The sequence below is a fragment of the Emys orbicularis genome, chromosome 8 (assembly GCF_028017835.1).
Source record: "Emys orbicularis isolate rEmyOrb1 chromosome 8, rEmyOrb1.hap1, whole genome shotgun sequence".
NCBI classification, from domain to species: domain Eukaryota; kingdom Metazoa; phylum Chordata; order Testudines; family Emydidae; genus Emys; species Emys orbicularis.
The window spans coordinates 38,815,526-38,833,940 of NC_088690.1; the positions used below are offsets into that span (position 1 = coordinate 38,815,526).

Here is an 18,415-nt window from a genome sequence, read left to right on the forward strand (position 1 = left end):
CTGACTATATGAAAAGTGTTTTTTTTTTTTCTTTCTTTTTTGTCTGTATACAGCAATCTTAATATCTCATTTTACAGTATTCTTAAGTGTTACTAGTAGTTATAGGTAAAGAATTTTCGATGTGTGGGTTTAAGCTGGTTGAAAGTGGTAGTTTAAAAAGAAGCATCCAAGTGAGTAAGAACTGGCACAATAAATTGTAGATATGTATTTTTGCAGGTCCATAAGACTTACAGTAGACAGCATTAGATAATTGAGCATTCTGCATTGAAGTGGATATTTGATCTGACCTGGTGTAACATTTTTGAAGGAGACATTGCAATTTTTCGTATTAACCTTTAGTAAGGACCCAAATCTGCAAACATTTCTTCACTTGCTTGACTTTTCTCACATGGTAGTTCCACTGAAGTCAATGGAACTGCTAAAATGCTTAAAGTTAAGCACATGCGTAAGTGGTTGCAGCATTGAAGGCTTAGTTTTTAGATCATGAATGGATAGAGCAAATAAGGTCTTGAATGTCAATGTGGTTGCTCTGTGTATTTAAAAACTGATGTCCTCTGTTTAAAATAAGATCTGTGACTGCTGTTTGGGAAGTGGTGCAGAGCTTTGCCCAATTCAGAACCCCCAAATAGATAGTCATATCTAGCAAGTCACCTGTTGGGTTTAATGCTGCAGGGTCAAGCCCTTATTTGTAATTTCATGACTGATATCCCCATAACTCATTGTGAGTTAGGAAAGTTCTATCTTAGATTACATTATGGCCAATAAGTGTATAGTGAACATGTTTAATCAATCAAGATTGAGTCACTGTAATGTACAGAGTAGATAGATAGATAAATATATAAAATTCCCTTTCAGATCTGTCAAATGTATTTAGTAATTTAACTGTGCAATTGAGACATGCATTTTCTATAGCTAAACTCAAAAATCTTGTTTAGTTTGTGTTTCAAGCAAGATTTAAACTTATTTTAAAACCAAGAATGCCTATATATATATATATATATATATATATATATATATATATATATATATATATATATATATATATATATATATATATATATATATTCATATTCATTCACTATCAATAGTTTTGTTTGTGTGTATGTATTTTAAGAGTTATGATATGTGATTTAACTGTTTATAGGCAAAATTGAAGAGGTAGTGCTTGAGGCTAGAACTATTGAGAGAAATGTTAGTCCTTATAAAAAAGATGAGCATTTTATCAATGGATTACCTAATTACACAGTAGAAATCAGAGAACACATCCAGGTAACTACAATCTTTTCTCTATACCAGTAGATGCAACAATTTTTCAGAGAAGGAAAACTGAATTCATTATAGTTTCAACTATTTCTTCTTTTCTAAGATCCGAGAAAGTAAAATTATAAAGCAAGCTGGAACTGCCATAAAAGGTCCCAATGAATTTGTTCAAGAAATAGAATTTGAAAACTTAACACCAGGAAGTGTGATAATATTCAGGTATATGATGATGATTATCAACTTACTAAATGTGTGTCAATTGGCTGCACTAAATTAAATACACTGGAGGGGTGGGTTTTTTTCAGTCTGTTAATTCTGTTACTTCAAAAAATAGTGGTTGGAGGTGCTAACTTCTACAATTTGTGCATTGATATTTACAGAGTTAGTCTCGACCCAAAGGCACAAGAGGCTGTCGGTGTACTCCGTAATCACCTGATCCAGTTCAGTCCTCATTTTAAATCTGGAAGTCTTCCCGATGACCGTTCAGCACCTATATTAAAAAATCTTTTTTCTTCGTAAGTATGCCTTGTTAGAGTACATATAGTAGAGAGCTGGATTAGAGTCAGAGATCAGCCTGCAAATGCTAATGAGTGACAATTCTTTGCCAAATTCTGGGTCTGTTTTGGTTAATGTATGAACAACTGTTTAGCCATCTTACTGCTCTATACAGAAAGTAGTGGTTCAGACTTTAAAAAGTCCTCCTCTTTCACATGAGTAGTTCTGTGTGTTTGCTGCTGGCAGTAGATTTTATACCAGGAAATTTTACATCATGCAGCAAGGTGTTCAGATGACTTTGTCAACATGCTACATAGGTTACCAATTCCAGCTAAGTGGCTTTCTTAAAAGAAACTCCCATAGCAATCCAAAAACCAGTGGATACTACATTATGCTTTTGTGGAGAAAAGATTTATCATTTTTAGTTGAATAATATTGAAATCTGTGATCATTTACTTATTTGCAATGATAAAAAGAGATCTAGTGTATAGTTAACATTGTGGAAAGAAGTAAGCTAATTTTAAATCTTGTAAAAGAATAAGGACAAAAAGGAGGGGGTTGTTTTGTTTTTTTGTTTTTTGTTTTTAAAGGAGCCCATAGTTACTCTTAAATCCATGCTATGGTTACTAAATAAGTGGCCAGATTTTTAAAGTCAGTGATAGCTGCAAGGTGCTTGGCACCCTTGAAAATCAGGCCCTGTTTTCAGGAGCCTAAACATGGAGTCTAACTGTAAGCATCCCTTTTTAAAAATAGCTTGGCCTAGACCAAAACCACAATTCTTCATGAAATTGATGTCCGTTATATAGTTAGTTATCAATGTTGGGTTTTTTCCCTTTCCCAGTATTGCTTCTAAATTAACCTTGGCTGATTTGAATCAAGTACTGTATCGGTGTGATGCTGAGGAACAAGAGGATGGTGGAGGATGTTATAACATACCAAACTGGTCACCCCTTAAGTATGCAGGCTTGCAAGGTAAAAATTCATGCGTGCTTTCTTGGGTGGAGGAAAAAGAGGAGAATGAATCATCTCAATCTAGATCTAAAAAGTCAAATAGTGTTAGATTTTGTGCATGTTTGCTTTTCAAATAGAAAAGACCAAGTTGCTTCTGCTTGGTCTATGCAGTATGTACTTGAAAGAGAGTAACAAGCAAATGGAGGCAAGATACTGAATCAAGAAACATCTTTTAATATTGGGGTAGAGGATGTGTTTAAATATTTAATTTACAGTCAAACTGTGGTAATCTGACCTTTGAGAATACTTTAAAACCTGTTTAAGTACACCTCTAGTCAGAAACGACCTTATCTAAAATCCACAAATATTACCTATTACATGAAGTGTCAGTAATAGCTGTCATTTTAACATCTGAATGCCATTGTGATGTATTTTATAATTATCTGAGTTAGATTTTAAGCCATAAAGAAGCATGGGCTCTGTGATTACACAGTATTTTGTCTCAAACTTACTGTAGGTCCACTGAGCCATAGCTCCTTCTCATTGTACAATCAGGCTAGAGCTGCAAGTCACTACCGCACAGCTGAAGGAGCCTACCAATCTATTTCCTGTCTCAGAATGTTCTGTTTCTGCTAACGGGCCTTGGAGCTTTAATCCATAACTAAAACTCATGTTCTTAATAAAGAACTGGATTTATGTCTCATTACAACAATCTGTAACCCACTAACTCCCCTCTTTTTTTTTTTTTTTTTTTTTTGTCCTGTGACTTCAGGGGTGTTAACTGGCCTCTTCACCTTAAATGGTCCTTTAGAACAGTGGTGCACAAATGTTTCCAGAAGCTCCCCTGCCCATCATTAATGGAATCTGTTTGCGCCCCGCCCACCACCGGTAACGGAATCTGTCTGTGCTCCCCCTCCATTACTGCACAGCCAAGACTTTCTCAACAGTGGGCCGCTTGAATCTTACAGCCAGGCTGCACCAGTAGGGCAGGGCCAATACCTGCCCCTTCTCCCCCTTAGGTTTTCAGGGTGGAGGAAGGTGCGTGTGATGGTCTCTGGGAACAGAGCCAGTGTTGGGCGTGGAGGCTGTCAGGATCGTAAATCGGCACATCACACTAACCCACAGGCTGGGTAGCCCCCTGAGATGAGTTGGTGTGGTGGTGACGCTCCCTCCCTGTCCCCCCCAGGGGGCTGACCTGGGCCCTGCCGTGTGGGGCTGGCATGAGCTGTCTGGCATCTCTGCTCACCCCCCCCCCCCAATGTTCCCTGGGGGTGCGTGCCCCACAGTTTGCACAACACTGCCTTAGAAAATTGTGTTAACTACTTATGCTAAACAATCTGTTCCATCTTGTATTTAGCTGTGATATTCGGCGTACCTTTCTCAGACCTGAAGAAAAGCTCTGTGTAGCTCGAAAGCTTGTCTCTTTCACCAACAGAATTTGGTCCAATAAAAGATATCACCTCACCCACTCTGTCTCTGCTAAGCAGTGCACAGCAGCTTACAAACCTAGTTCTTCAAAATACTTAAGCATAGGCTTGAATATTTTTGAACTCCAGTGGGACTTCAGCACATGCCTAAAGTTAGTTAAGCATATGCTTAAGTGCTTTGCTGAATTGGGCCCTAAAGCTCCATCTAGCCTTTAGAACATATGAAGAAAAATGACATCAGGTTAAAAAATGTATTGCTGGTCCAGCTCTGGTTCATAATTTTTCAGACCTGCAACGTTGGATTTACTCCTTGAAACTGGAATTCCAGGTTGTGATCATCATGTGGCCAGTAATACAGTGTGCTGTATGTTTTGATTTTCAGGATTAATGTCAGTGATGGCAGACATTAGACCAAAGAATGATTTGGGTCATCCTTTTTGTGGTAATTTGAGATCCGGGGATTGGATGATTGACTACGTCGGTGACCGTCTAATTTCACGTGCAGGAGCCTGTGCAGAAGTAAGTAAATTTATTAAGTGGTGATTTTCCTTTCACTTATTGATAGGTAACTGTTGCCATATAGATCGGGGTGACCAAACTTACTGACCCTCTGAGCCGCATACGACAATTTTCAGAAGTTCAAGAGCCGGGGCACACCTTACAGGGCTTGGGGCTTCAGCCCCGCTCCTGCTGAAGCCCCGAGACCCCCCCCCTCACCACTGGGCAAAAGGCCCTACTACACCATCCTGCTGCAACGCAGAGGTCCTGAGCTCCCTCCCACCCCACCCCAGTCTGGTAGGTGGAGAATGGGGAAGTGTTTCTGCGAGCCGCACTTTAACAGTAAAAGAGCCATGTGCAGTTCGCGAGCCAGGGTTTGGCCACCCCTGATATCAATCATACTTATCTAAAAACTACTCCTGGTGCAGGCATCTTCATTTAGGTAGCCATTTAGACCACAGAGGAAATGGAGCACTGATATGTCTCTCCCATTCGAGTTAAAGGAAATCTTCGAAGAGGGAGTGGAAAACGTTTGTTCCTTTTTTATTGTATAAAGAAGGCCTGAAAGTTCCCCCCACCCCTTCTGCCTCAAAATAAATTTAAACATAAGCTTAAAGGGAAATATCTGCAGGGTCAGGGCCTAAATATATAAATATCTCACACAAACAAACTATGTTAAAAGAACATTGCAAAGTCAATCACTCAACGGATAAGAAATGCCAGAATGAAGGTTAACAGGGGACCTGCTTTGGGGATGAATCAGTGAACGAATTTGTGAAGTGAAAGGAGGCTGCCATCTGTAGGATCCCTACTTCATTTGTTGAAGAAATTGAAAGGATTGTAGTGAATGTGGCAGGGGATTGCAGTAAGAAAAGGGATGGTTAGGACAGTTGAATATTGTCCAGAGGAATTGGAGTCTATCTCTGTCTCTGCCACAGAGTTGCTATGTGGTGCTAGTCAAGTCACTTAAACCAAACAAGTGGTCACAATTGTGTGCCTCATTTTCTGGTTTCCAGACTTCAGACCCTAGGGTCTGTTTTGGACCCCTGTGCTTTATATATTCAAAGTGTTATAATGCTAGGTACTCTGAAAAAATCAGATCCTAGGTGTCTACCATTGGATGCCCAAAATTAGTGGATATTTTTACCTCAATCCCTGTTACTCAATTCATAATACTATCCCCCTCATTTCACACGAGTGTTATGAAAATAATTTTGTGACATACTCAGATACCATATTGATGAGCATCATTAAAAGGTCAAGTGGAAATTAATAATTCTGTTTTCAGAACAAGGTTGAATAGTGTGCAGTAAATAAGGCATAGGGCAACACACTCAACAATGAGGAGAAAATAAAATATTGAATAGCTGCTCATTAACTGACCACTATCCATCCTATGCACCGAATGAGTTAGTAGTCCAATTGAACATAAGAATGGCCATACTGGGTCAGACCAAAGATCCATCCAGCCCAGTATCCTGTCTACCGACAGTGGCCAATGCCAGGTGCCCCAGAGGGAGTGAACCTAACAGGTAATGATCAAGTGATCTCTCTCCTGCCATCAATCTCCCCCTCTGACAAACAGAGGCTAGGGACACCATTTCTTACCCATCCTGGCTAATAGCCATTAAGGAATTAAACTCCATGAATTTATCTAGTTCTCTTTTAAACCCTGTTATAATCCTAGCCTTCACTTTACTTCATTGAAAAAGTAGTACATGATCATATAATTGAAGACTATCATAATGCATACACATAACCTTAATTCTGGCATAACTTTTGAGTGCTTGATTTTGTAACCTTAATGTTGTTTTAACATAGGGTTTGTTATGCCTAATATCGAAAGTTTTATAAAAGCCAACTGAAAAAACAAATTCCATTATGTGCATCATATTGATACCAATGTGTTTTTTATCTATAAGGCTGGAACCTTTAGATCTACTTCACAGACCTCTGCCACCTGAGCTCATGGAGTAACTAATAGCAGTAGTAGGTTGTCATCCTTTGTATTGACCAGCATTAGAGGGGGAGTGAGAGAGACACTCTGCCAGTGGGTTTCACAGATACTTGCTGACCGCAGAGGAATGATGAGCCCCAAGAATCTTGAGTTCAGTCCAGGCTCTAGAAAAGAGCATGCTGTTGTGGTGACAGCCCCTTCTGCACCACTACAAGATTGACTCCCCCCCTCCGCCCCATCCCCTCCAATCTTTCCCTGTCCCAGTCCTAGTCTCTTTTCCTACCCAATCCTAGTCTCCAATCCTCAGGGTTCTTATCCCAATCTATTTCCCCCACATTCCCGGCCCTTCATCCAATCTGTTTCTCCTCTGCCCCCACACACTGACTCCCAATTCCAGGCGTCTCACCCAATTAGGCCCAGTCTCTTTGCTCAGTCAGTCCAGTTCTCTCCTCAAACCCTGGCTCCTTGTCAGATTTGTCTCCCCATTACTCTCACCTTGATCGTCCCCCACAGCTCATTCACCAATCTGTTTCCTCTCCCCAACCCCATTTCCCTGACTGGCTCTCGTTGGTGTCCTTGCCCAATCAGCCCTCCTCTTCTCCCCCCCCCCCTTAGGTCACAGTTTCTCTCCTCCCTCCCAGTCTTCAGTCCCAGTTCTACCAGGCTCCTTGTCCCAATCTACTCCCTTTGGCTCTTCCCCCAGTTCGTTTCTTGTCCCCTCTGCATTTGATTGTCAGCTTCTTCCTCTGCCATGCTGCCTGGGCACCAGCAGGGGGATTATAGAAGTGAAGGCCTGGAAGGGACCTCAATAGGTCATCTAGTCCAGTCCCCTGCACTCAAGGCAGGACTATGTAATAACTAGACAATTCCTGACCGTTGTTTGTCTGACCTGTTCTTAAAAACCTCAAATGACGGAGATTCCACAACCTCCCATGGCAATTTGTGTTTAACTACATGGACATTTAGGAAGTTTTTTCTGATGTCCAACCTAAACCTCCCTTGCTGCAATTTAAATCTATTTCTTCTTGTCCTACCCTCGGAGGTTAATGAGAACAATTTTTCACCCTTATCCTTGTAACAACCTTTTATGTACTTGAAACCTGTTATATCTCCCATCAGTCTTCTCTTCTCTAGACTAAACCCAACTTTTTCAATCTTTCCTCATAGGTCATATTTTCTAGACCTTTAATCATTTTTGTTGCTCTCCTCTGGACTTTCTACAATTTGTCCACATCTTTCCTGAAATGCGATGCCCAGAACTGGACACACTATTCCAGCTGAGGCCTTATCAGCATGAAGTAGAGTGGAAGAATTACTTTTCGTGTCTGGCTTACAACACTCCTGCTAATACATCCCAGAATGATGATTGCTTTTTTTTGCAACAGTAATTCTGTTGACTCATATTTAGCTTGTGATCCATTATGACCTCCAGATCCCTTTCCACGGTACTCATGACTCCCTAGGAAATTCCCACTGTGTATGTGTTCAATGGGTTGTTCCTTCCCAAGCGGAGTACTTTGCATTAGTCCTTATTGAATTTCATTCTGTTTACTTCAGACCATTTCTTCAGTTTGTCCAGGTCATTTTGATTTTTAATCCTATCTTCCAAAGCACTTGCAATTCCTCCCAGCTTGGTATCATCCACAAACTTTATAAGTGTACTCTCTGACATTATCTAAATCGTTGATGAAGATATTGAAAAGAACCATAACCAGGAACAAACCCTGCAGGACCCCACTTGATATGCCCTTCCAGCTTCACTGTGAAACACTGATGATTACTCTCTGGGAATGGTTTTCCAACCAGTTATGTGCCCACCTTATAGTAGCTCCATCTAGGTTATATTTTCCTCGTTTCTTTATGAGCAGATCATGTAGGTCAATATCAAAAGCCTTACTAAAGTCAAGATATACCACATCTATCACTCCCCCCCCCCCCATCCATATGGCTTGTTACTCTATCAAAGAAAGTCATTGGGTTGGTATGACATGATTTGTTCTTGACAAATCCATGTTAACTTACTAATCACCTTATTATCTTCTAGGTGTTTACAAATTGGTTGATTATTTGCTTCATAATCTTTCAGGATACTAAAGTTAAACTGATTTCATTAAGAGCACTCCCTTCTCTTGGTTCTAGTGCCCTGACCTGAACCAGAGCAGCAATTACAAGGAAAGTGAACCTCTCTACACCTGCTGTGGAACATTCTCAGTCGCTCTGTGGGCTGGTGAATGCGCAGTTTGGTCAGCACTAGGACCTGTGAGGGGCCTGAGCATGCTTTATTGTGGATGCACTGCTAAATTCTTAGTCTCTAGTGCGCATGTGCAAACTGAGATTTTTTTTTTTTTTCAAAGGCTTATAACTTGGCCAAATTTGGGCAGTTTTTCACAGGAACAGCAAAGGGCACATCCCTGACAGAAAGGCCACTCCCTGCCAAATTTCAAGTTCCTGCTCCAAAGCACAGTCTCTAAAGCGTCTCAAATAAAAGGTGTCCAGAATTTTTTTAAAACATTACAAAGCAACAATTTTCCCTAGCCTCATTCTCTGAAACAGCGGAACCAATTTGGCTGAAACATACAAAAAAAAATTTCATTCTGAGGAAGACGTGTGGCATGGAAAACTTCAGTGTGAATGGTTAAAGTGAGGCAAGATTACAAGCAACTGAAAGCAGGATTTATGATGGGAAGTTTCTGCCAACTGGAATAGGGGGTGCTACCAGTCCTGCCTATAATACACTTTTTAGGCCCCTATTATGTTTTTTGTATGCAAACTGTAACAGGAATTCTACCTGTTTTCCAGTGCAAAACATGATTGCCATAGTATTAATTCCCTGAAAGTAGCCTTTGCTGCATTCAGGAGTTGTTAACTTACAAAAATATTATTCTAATAGGTCGGTAAATGGTTGAAGGCCATGTTCGTCTACCTAAAGCAGATTCCACGTTACCTTATCCCATGTTACTTTGATGCCATATTAGTGGGTGCATACACAACTCTTCTAGATCTGGCATGGAGTCAGATGTCTAGGTATGTCTAATAGTGTTGAAAGAAATGTATGTGTATGTTTACATTGTGTTGTATTATCATTTGTGCATCAGGATAGTCATTTAAACACTTTACATATGCTTACTTAAAAGGCACTAAAAGTTTTCTGGCCAAAATTTTGTCTTCCTTGAAACTGCAATAATCTGATTAGAATCCAAAAAAAGGTGCTCTCCTTATTAATCTTTCAATCCATTGCAAATGTTAAATGCACAAATGCAGTGTCTTCTGTTAGGTCTATCTCAGCTGCCTAACACAATTCCTAAACTATATGGCCGCCTGCATAATAGTACTGATGTACTAGAAGATACACTGGTGTAAGGCAAAAATAAATATTCATGTTGGTCAATGGAAAAGCATAAAGCTGATAGAAGGTACATATAGTTTTCACCAAGGGAAAATTATGAACATTGGACTAGAAGGTCAGTAATTTATTGTTGCTCCAGGACTTGGATTTGCAGCTAATGCTGGCAGTGCAATAATAGGGAATGAGACATTAAACAAGTGTCCGTCTTCCAGTCTTGAAAGGCTGCCTTTTCTTCATTTTTTTTTGTAATTGTCCCTTTTCTCGTTTTGTTTTGTTTCTATTCTTTCTGTTTTTAAACATGGCTAACATTAATTTCCTGTAAAAACAGATACCCTCTCCATCTTGGAACAGTTTTGATATCTGATATTGGTGTTTTGTTATTTTTCCGGGAGGGGGGTTGTTGTTTATGTTGTACTAGTCAAGCATGTAGACCCAGGCACAAATTAATAAAAATCATTTAAATGTATCATCTTTTTAAATATAGTTGAATTTTTAAATACTTTGTGTAGAGTTGAGATTTTTCTTTGCTTTAAGATCAACTAGGTAATAAAATACCAGAATGTTTTATCGTCTCCTTTCAATATAAATAATTTTTTTTAAATTAACATAAAAGTAAAGGCCAAGATTTGGAAGAAAAAAAAATGGGTACCTGAAATTAGGGGCTCAGATTTATCTTTAGGCACCTAAATAAATGGCCTGATTTTCAAGTGCTATGAACTCAGCAGCTCCCATTGGCATTAATAATTTATGACTTAATCTTAGGAACTCACTTTTGAAAATGATTACAGTATTTTGCAACTGGAGCACCCTTATGAAGCGGGTTTTTAAACTATGGCAAGGGGGGAAATGGGTGAACTTTTAACAGTGAAGTTGCTGAATTTGAAAAGAGATTTTTGTTTTTGTTTTTTTCAATTCAACTACTTTGATTACAGCTTTGTTCAGAATGGATCAACATTTGTTAAACACCTTTCCTTGGGTTCAGTCCAGATGTGTGGGATAGGAAAATACCCTTCTCTGCCAAATCTGTCTCCTGCTTTACATGATGTCCCCTATAGGATGAATGAAATCACAAAAGAGAAAGAACAGTGCTGTGTTTCCTTAGCAGCTGGTAAGTAAGGGCTGATTCTATGATTGTGGAAGCAGGTTGTCTTACAAAACAGTGCAACTACTTAGAAATGTGTAGACAGCAAGATCAATGTGCCGGGACCATGATGTTTAGAGACCAAATAAAAAATACTGTTTCTTTGTCAGTAGCTGTTTACTTTCCACTGCCTTAATCTGCTCTGTTTAATGTGAAGGTTTTTTTTATTCTTGGGTTTGTTTTGTTTGTGTCTGAGAGAAGCATAACCAGGCAATGTTTCTGCTATTGCTGTTGAAGGAAGGCTTGTGAAGAATTTCACTTTTGCTATATCTTGAACTATAAGCAACTTGAGATACTCTGTCATATTCTGAGACCTTTTGAGCTCCAGAATTATGTTCTCTTTCCCTGTAACTCTTCAGCAGTTGAAATACGTTGTGGAACACTTCTCATAAGTTTTCTAGTTTATCGTTTTAACTATGTTTTTATTTTCCTCAACTGTCACCTCTAGAACTTTTTTTAACCCCTGTTGAACTAAAAACATTCTTGCTAACAGTATAATCTTTATTCGCTTTTGTTGTTAAAAAATTGCCACACTTGATCTTGCCTTCAAGTGGTCACTAATTCCACCAAATATCTAGAGAACTGACTTTCCCCAGCTGGACATGAAATAGATATGGAAATTCTTGGTAAAATAGCTCCTTAAATCGTCATGCAGAAATTGCAGGTCTGTGACAAAAATTAGAACTTGAGCATGGCAGAATCCAGCATTCAGCTCCAGAAAACTCATTCAACAAGACAGTAACCCTGGTTTTAGGAGGAGATAGTAAGTATGTGGTTTCCAAACTAATTAAGTTAGTTAGCTGCCTAGAAAGTAATTGAGAGAGAGGACCAGGGTTGAATGGTAGAGGCAGATTGTTTAGTGCAATTTCTACTAAATTGAGATTAACTGTTCCTGATTTTGGATCACTTTTTGCTGCAGTTACAAGCAATCTTTAAAAATATACGTGTTCAGAAGAATAAAGCATAGAGTAGTATGTGCAATTTCTGAATGAACGTAATTTACATATTTCCAGATATATTTGTCTGTCTGGTATATTTTAGAATGTCTAAAATCTGACAGTTTCTATATATAAAGACAGTTATTCTGGGAAATATTTTTGCCTTTGTTTCTTTCAATAAAAGTTTCACCTCTGTTTATAAAAGTGTTTTGGATTTTCTTTTTTACATCTCTCTACATTTTATAGGTTTTAAACCTTATTGAAATGGGTTTTTCTTCGTTCTAGAAGGACAAGTAATGAAAGATTTTTTTTCCTAATTTAAGTTAACTAAAACTTGGGCAGAGGCCCATGGGTGCTCTGGGGGTGGAGGCAGTCCAGGGCGACACAGGTGCTGGGGGAGGTGGCCCAGGACCCCTGCTGGTTCTGGGGGGATGGGGTTTGGCAGGGCTGGCTGGGGCTCCCTACCCTGTGTGTCTCTGCAGCTCCGTGGCAGTGGAGGGGCCGGGGGATCCACACGCTGCTCCTGCCACAAGCGCTGGCTGCACAGCTCCCATTGTCCAGGAGCCACAGCCAATGGGAGCTGCGGGTGTGGGGCCTGAGGGCACGGGCAGCGCATGGAGCTCTTTGGCCCCTTCGCCTAGGAGCTGCAGGATCATGCCAATGGGAGCTGGCAAGCCCCCCCCCCCCTTAGGTAAGCATCCCCCAACCCCTAGCCCTGAGCCCTCTCCCACACACCCAAACTGCTGCTGCTGCTGGCCCAGGGTGTGTGTGTGCACATGTGTAGAATTTTCATATTAAACAGTCTAATGACTTAGTTCATCATGTTTACTCTTTAGGTTTACCACATTTTTCATCTGGCATTTTCCGCTGCTGGGGAAGGGATACCTTTATTGCACTGAGAGGTCTAATGTTGATTACTGGGCGTTATTTAGAAGCAAGGTAAGAATGACTGTATACCAGTCTTCATAGGTATTAATCCAGCTTTCTATATATAACTGGAAGAAAGCTTACTTTTTTTTCTGAAACAATTGAAATGCTCTCTTATTTACTGTGGCACTAGGCCTTTTTTGAATTCTTAGCAGATAGAACTACAAAATACTTACCATGCATCTCAGTTGTTTTTAAATGTTGGTGTGAAGCGCCTATTCCATTTTTTTTATATGCATAACTTCTTCTCCAGCACATTATAGTGCTCATACTAAGTTTGAATGAAATGTATCTGCTACGGGTTTTTATTTCGATATAAAATACTTGTATCAGTATTGGAGAACAGCGGATTTGAGAATCTCTTTGCAATCAGATTTGAGGTGTGGGGAGGTGTCTTTTGTGTTTTGTGGAGATCCCTAATACAGCTATCAAAGCTGGAAGTCAGTGTTTTGTGGGTCATTGCAAACTAAATTTTGTATGTGCAATGTAAGTCTAAAACCTAACAAATAAACATAAGTTTGTGGGCATGTCTTTTCCACTAGTCAGTTTTAATTTTTTTGCCATGAAATATTGGTACTGAAGTGAGCTGAGAATGAAAGTATGGATTTCTCAAATTAACTCATTCTCAATGAAAACTTGTGTATGTATTTACTTTTGGTTATGGAAATATAAAACCAATGAAAGGGTCAAGTAACTACTAGCCTCACTCTGCAGTACTCTCTTAGATTCTGTTGTTGCAAAGGGATCTGCTAGTATGGTCCCTTATACCAGCCTGTAATTCCTCTTAAAGACAATAGGATTCCAGTAATGTAAGGGTCTGTAGTATTGAATGCCATTACAGGATTATGCCTTTAGGTAAAACTCCCACTAAAGTCAATGGAGGTTTTGCCTGATGTAAAGAGTCCGAGACTGATCCCTGTAATCAGAAATTCTCTCATATATATGATAAATTCTTTTCCCCCATTGCCTCCTTTCCCTTTTTGAAAGGATCAGAAGACAATACCACTTGAGAGTGTCACATACACAATCAGGCATTCCTTTTGAACTTTGCTAAGGAACTTGGTTTTATTCAGTTATGAGATTCCTAATCTCCTGTTTATTTACAAATACAGGAAAAATACGTTTAGGATCAAGCACTCAATATTAATTTTAAAGTCGATATAAAATGCGGCTGAAATATTAAGCATTCCAAAACACAGTTCTGTTTAGAACTCTGCTATATAATGAAGGTATTGGGGAGGGGTGTGTGTGAAAGGTTGAGCATACACCTTTAAATATATCCTTCCATGTTTGCGTTGGTTGGCATTACTGAGTATATGGACGGTTATTTTTTTAAAAGCTTGTATTATGTGTAGTCACCTTTGTACCATGAAACACCAGGATGTTGACATTTGCCATTCAATCCTAATTTCCCCCCCCAACATATCTTGGTATAAAAATATATTGTATTTTTTAGTTTACTACTTGGAACTTTCACTACCTTGAAAGCCAATACAGTGTATATCGGATTTTTTTGTTTTTGTTTTTAAGGAACATAATTTTAGCATTTGCTAGTACCATGAGACATGGTCTTATTCCCAATCTGCTTGGCCAAGGGACCCATGCCAGATTCAATTGCCGTGATGCTGTGTGGTGGTGGCTTCAGTGTATACAGGATTACTGTAAAATTGTTCCAAATGGCACAGACATTCTCAAGTGTCCTGTTTCCAGAATGTATCCTACAGATGATTCTCCTGCTCAGCCTGCAGGCACATTGGTAAAGATAATTTCTAATAAGCTGTTTACATACTACAAACATAATTATAAGTAAATTAAATCCTAAAAAAACAAAAGAATCACTATTCAGCACGTTCTCCTACTCAAAGAAATATTTTTGCAGAGGTTAGCTTTTACTGGGGACAGCATTCGTAGTATTTTGAGGGACAGTGTTTGCTTATTAATGGAGGGCTTCATGGAAGATTTTATAGCTATAAAAATTCTCTCTCATTTATGGTGGAATGTGCAGTAAAACAGGGATGTTCCACATTTTTGGTTATTTGCCACACAGTTTGATGACTCGTATCAAGCACATGGATGGTGGAGAATAAAACTTTTTTGAAACAAGGGCAAAAAAAGTCACCAGTTTTATTTCTAGTGTTCTCCAATTTTTCAACATTTGAAATTTCAATAAAAAAAAAAAATTGGCCAACTCTGATTGAATTTCTGTTGGATTGCTTGAAAAGTTTAAGTACTTATCTGAATATTACATACAGCCTCTTTGTCTTTCTCCCTTGTCACACAAACAAACAAACCAGGACCAACCACTGTATGAAGTAATACAGGAAGCTATGCAACAACACATGCAAGGCATAGAATTCCGAGAAAGGAATGCTGGTCCACAGTTAGATCAAAATATGAGGGATGAAGGTAAGTAACTCGTGTTACTTAACTTGCTTATATGTGAGTAAAATTGTTGTACAGATTTTTTTCTTTTAGTTAAGCTAATTTCTGCAAAACTATTTTTACATTCAGTGCATCTAACAATGTAATATTATAAATATACGTGTTAACACTTTAATTTCAGCTATTCTGGCATGAGTACTCTGTAAATAATATTAGCATATCCATTACAAAAATGTACGTGGTGGTTCTAGGAAGACCTTCGTCTTTTTCTTTCAATGGTTCTTTAGAAACAAGCTGACTTCATTCTGATTTTCTTGCTGGGTAGGTTTTAATGTGACTGTAGGTGTCGACCATGAAACTGGTTTTGTCTTTGGAGGGAACCGCTTTAATTGTGGCACATGGATGGATAAAATGGGAGAGAGTGATAGAGCTCGCAACAAAGGAATTCCAGCTACTCCAAGGTACAAACTATAAGCTGTATTGTATTACTTTAGAATAAGTCAAAGTTTAGCCTCTTGCATGGCGAGATCCTTGCTCTTGGTTCCTATGCCACCAGTAATAAAACATGAAGAATGATATGTGAAATATTCCACACCCTTCTGAATTCTATTTGACTATTATAAAACATTAACAGAAACCTTCTGTGTACCATGCAGATTCAGAGGAAAAGAACATTGCAAAACATATAATCTGTTGACATACTCTGTTCAATATGCTAGTCAAATATAATGTTAACTCTTCATGTCTGATGTAAATTACACTGCTGTAGCACTAAATAATTAGCAAAGTTAACTATTTAGATGTTGAGAAAATACCCAGTAATATTCTATGTTGATGCTTGTTGTGGGATTTGAGTGCTACCATATGTAGAACTTGAAATATTTGCAAAGGTTTCTTTCTTATCCTCCTTCCCTACTGCTAATATTAAAATGTTGTCAGTGAAAGCTCTGTATTCTGCTAACATCTATTCAATTTTAGATAGATGAAACATTTTTAAAAAAAACGTTACTATATGCCTGTAAACTGGTGCAGACTCTCTGGCTTTGACACAGGACAGGAGAAATAAGGTTGCTCAGATCAGTTGCCGTTGTGCAAGGCAAGGAAAGGTATTTGAACTATTATTGCAAAGCTTTCAGTGTCTTTCCACAAAATCGAATACTATGTCTGTTTGGTGGCTCTTTGAGTCCTTGCTCATGTCCATTACACTGTTGGTGTGTGTGCTCGCTACATGCACTGGTGCCAGATATTTTTCCCTCAGTAATATCCGTAGGGGACCAGCTCTGGCACCCTCTGGAGTGGCATGCATTTGCACCAGTAATAAGAAGCACTGCGGGCTCCATCCTCCCTCAGTTCCTTCTTTCCACCAGTGATGATGCTGGAACATCTCCTTGCTTCGGCATGATTTCCTGTCTCTATTGTGTCTAGTAGTGAATTTGTTGTATATAGTTGTTTAAGGTTGTATAGTTAATAATTCCCTTAGTGTTAAATTATAAATAATTAGTCCCATATGGGACTCAGCCTAGGGATGGGGCATGCCCAGGTCCCCAGGCTTCAAACCTTGTGACTGTTGCAAAAAGCCCATGCCAGTCAGTGATCCCCATAGAAGCTGCAAGTGTTTAGGGGAAACCCACGTGAGCGACAAGTGTCACATTAGCAAGATCTTCAGGCCACAGACCAGAAAGGAGCGGGACATTCGTCTCCGAGTGTTCCTTACAGAGTCGGCCCTCGCACCGGCCTCGGAGCCGATGAGATTGGACTCTGCTCTGAGCACTGTGGCCTTGGTGCGGAACGCGCTGCCAGCAGCGACCTCTGACTGGCACCAATCCCCATCCCGGTACCAGCTAAAAAGCAAAGAAAGGCCGGGAGGGGGTGTTCTCCTATGTCCTGTAAAGGGAAAGAGAGAGCTGGAGGAGAGCAAAGACCTGTTTGGGGCAGCTCTTCCCCTCCGGACTGTGGCCAGGCTCAGACTCCCACTGAACTGTCAAGCCCACTTCAAGACCTACCTACCACCTTGGAAAGGGGCAGAGGCACTCGGCACCTGGCGGTGCTGTCTACACCAGAGGCCTTTCAGGCCACTAAGGACATCTGTCCCTTCCAGTGCTGCCCACGCCAGCCACTGAGAGACCCCATTCAAGGGGTAAACCTTCCTTGGGACCCTTCCAGCGGTCACCATTACTGCGGCACTGTTCCTCGCTGCACGGGGTGCCCAGCCAGTGCTCACCGGAACAGTGCCACCGGGTCGGCTTACCTGCCAGTTTCTGACCCCAGACTCTAGGCAGCATTCCTCAGGCTGTAGGTGTCAATTGCCAGCGGTCTGGCGCAGACCCACAGAGGCATGACACCCCTAGAGCCCTGGTGCCAGGAGCACCAGAGCCGCTCTCACAGCACCATTCCGGAGGGTCAAGACGTCGGTCCCTGGAGCCCCATCACTGGTCGCCAGATCGCCGGTATGGTTCACTGCGGGCATGACGTCGGTCTTCTCGCTCCCATTCCTACTCACGATCTATGGAGCGGCATCGCTCTCTAAGGATGAGCCACCGATCACCAGGCTCACGGCGCCGAGAGCCATTGCCCCCATACAGGTCCTCAATGGAGGTCCATGGCCAGAGCCGACGGGATCGGGGTAGACAGGTGGCCTCGGTACTGTCCTGATCCCCCAGACAAGTCTCTCCCTTGGACAGCGAGGAGGAGAACCTGCCCACAGGCCACAGCCACCCACCAAGGGCATCGGCATTCCCTTCTGGGCCACCAGTGGCAGCATGGCCCCAATGCCAGTGGCCAGCCCCCTGCAACTATGGAACCCCTGGGGGTTTCCCCACCCATCGCAGGGCTTGGGCCGGTCTCAGGGACATCTGCAAAGACAATCTGCAACGGTCTCCTGCCCTGATTCAGATGCAGAGTTGGGGTCAACCAGCCTCGGCCGAGGCTCCCCTAGCAGAAGTGGTGGAGTTGGCAGACCTGCTTCCTGATCATCTTCACCTGATGAGGCGATAGCAGGGCCCTCTCACTCAGTTCGGATGATGCAAGGGCCCACAAGGAGCTTTTGAGGAGGGTCACCTCAAACCTGGGGCTGGAAGCCGAGGAACTGGTGGA

General features: G+C 40.8%; 1 protein-coding gene across 1 annotated transcript in view; it reads left to right on the forward strand.

Annotated features, from left to right (window-relative positions):
• AGL (amylo-alpha-1, 6-glucosidase, 4-alpha-glucanotransferase) overlaps positions 1–18,415 on the forward strand; it is a 59,951-nt gene that overhangs the window by 25,442 nt on the left and 16,094 nt on the right. Inside the window, exons 18-28 of the mRNA XM_065408828.1 lie at positions 1,145–1,269; positions 1,367–1,479; positions 1,641–1,775; positions 2,597–2,727; positions 4,516–4,652; positions 9,479–9,612; positions 10,867–11,042; positions 12,850–12,952; positions 14,471–14,696; positions 15,235–15,346; positions 15,648–15,783. Coding sequence (XP_065264900.1) covers positions 1,145–1,269; positions 1,367–1,479; positions 1,641–1,775; positions 2,597–2,727; positions 4,516–4,652; positions 9,479–9,612; positions 10,867–11,042; positions 12,850–12,952; positions 14,471–14,696; positions 15,235–15,346; positions 15,648–15,783 — 1,528 coding nt within the window. The remainder of the gene's footprint in view (positions 1–1,144; positions 1,270–1,366; positions 1,480–1,640; positions 1,776–2,596; positions 2,728–4,515; positions 4,653–9,478; positions 9,613–10,866; positions 11,043–12,849; positions 12,953–14,470; positions 14,697–15,234; positions 15,347–15,647; positions 15,784–18,415) is intronic.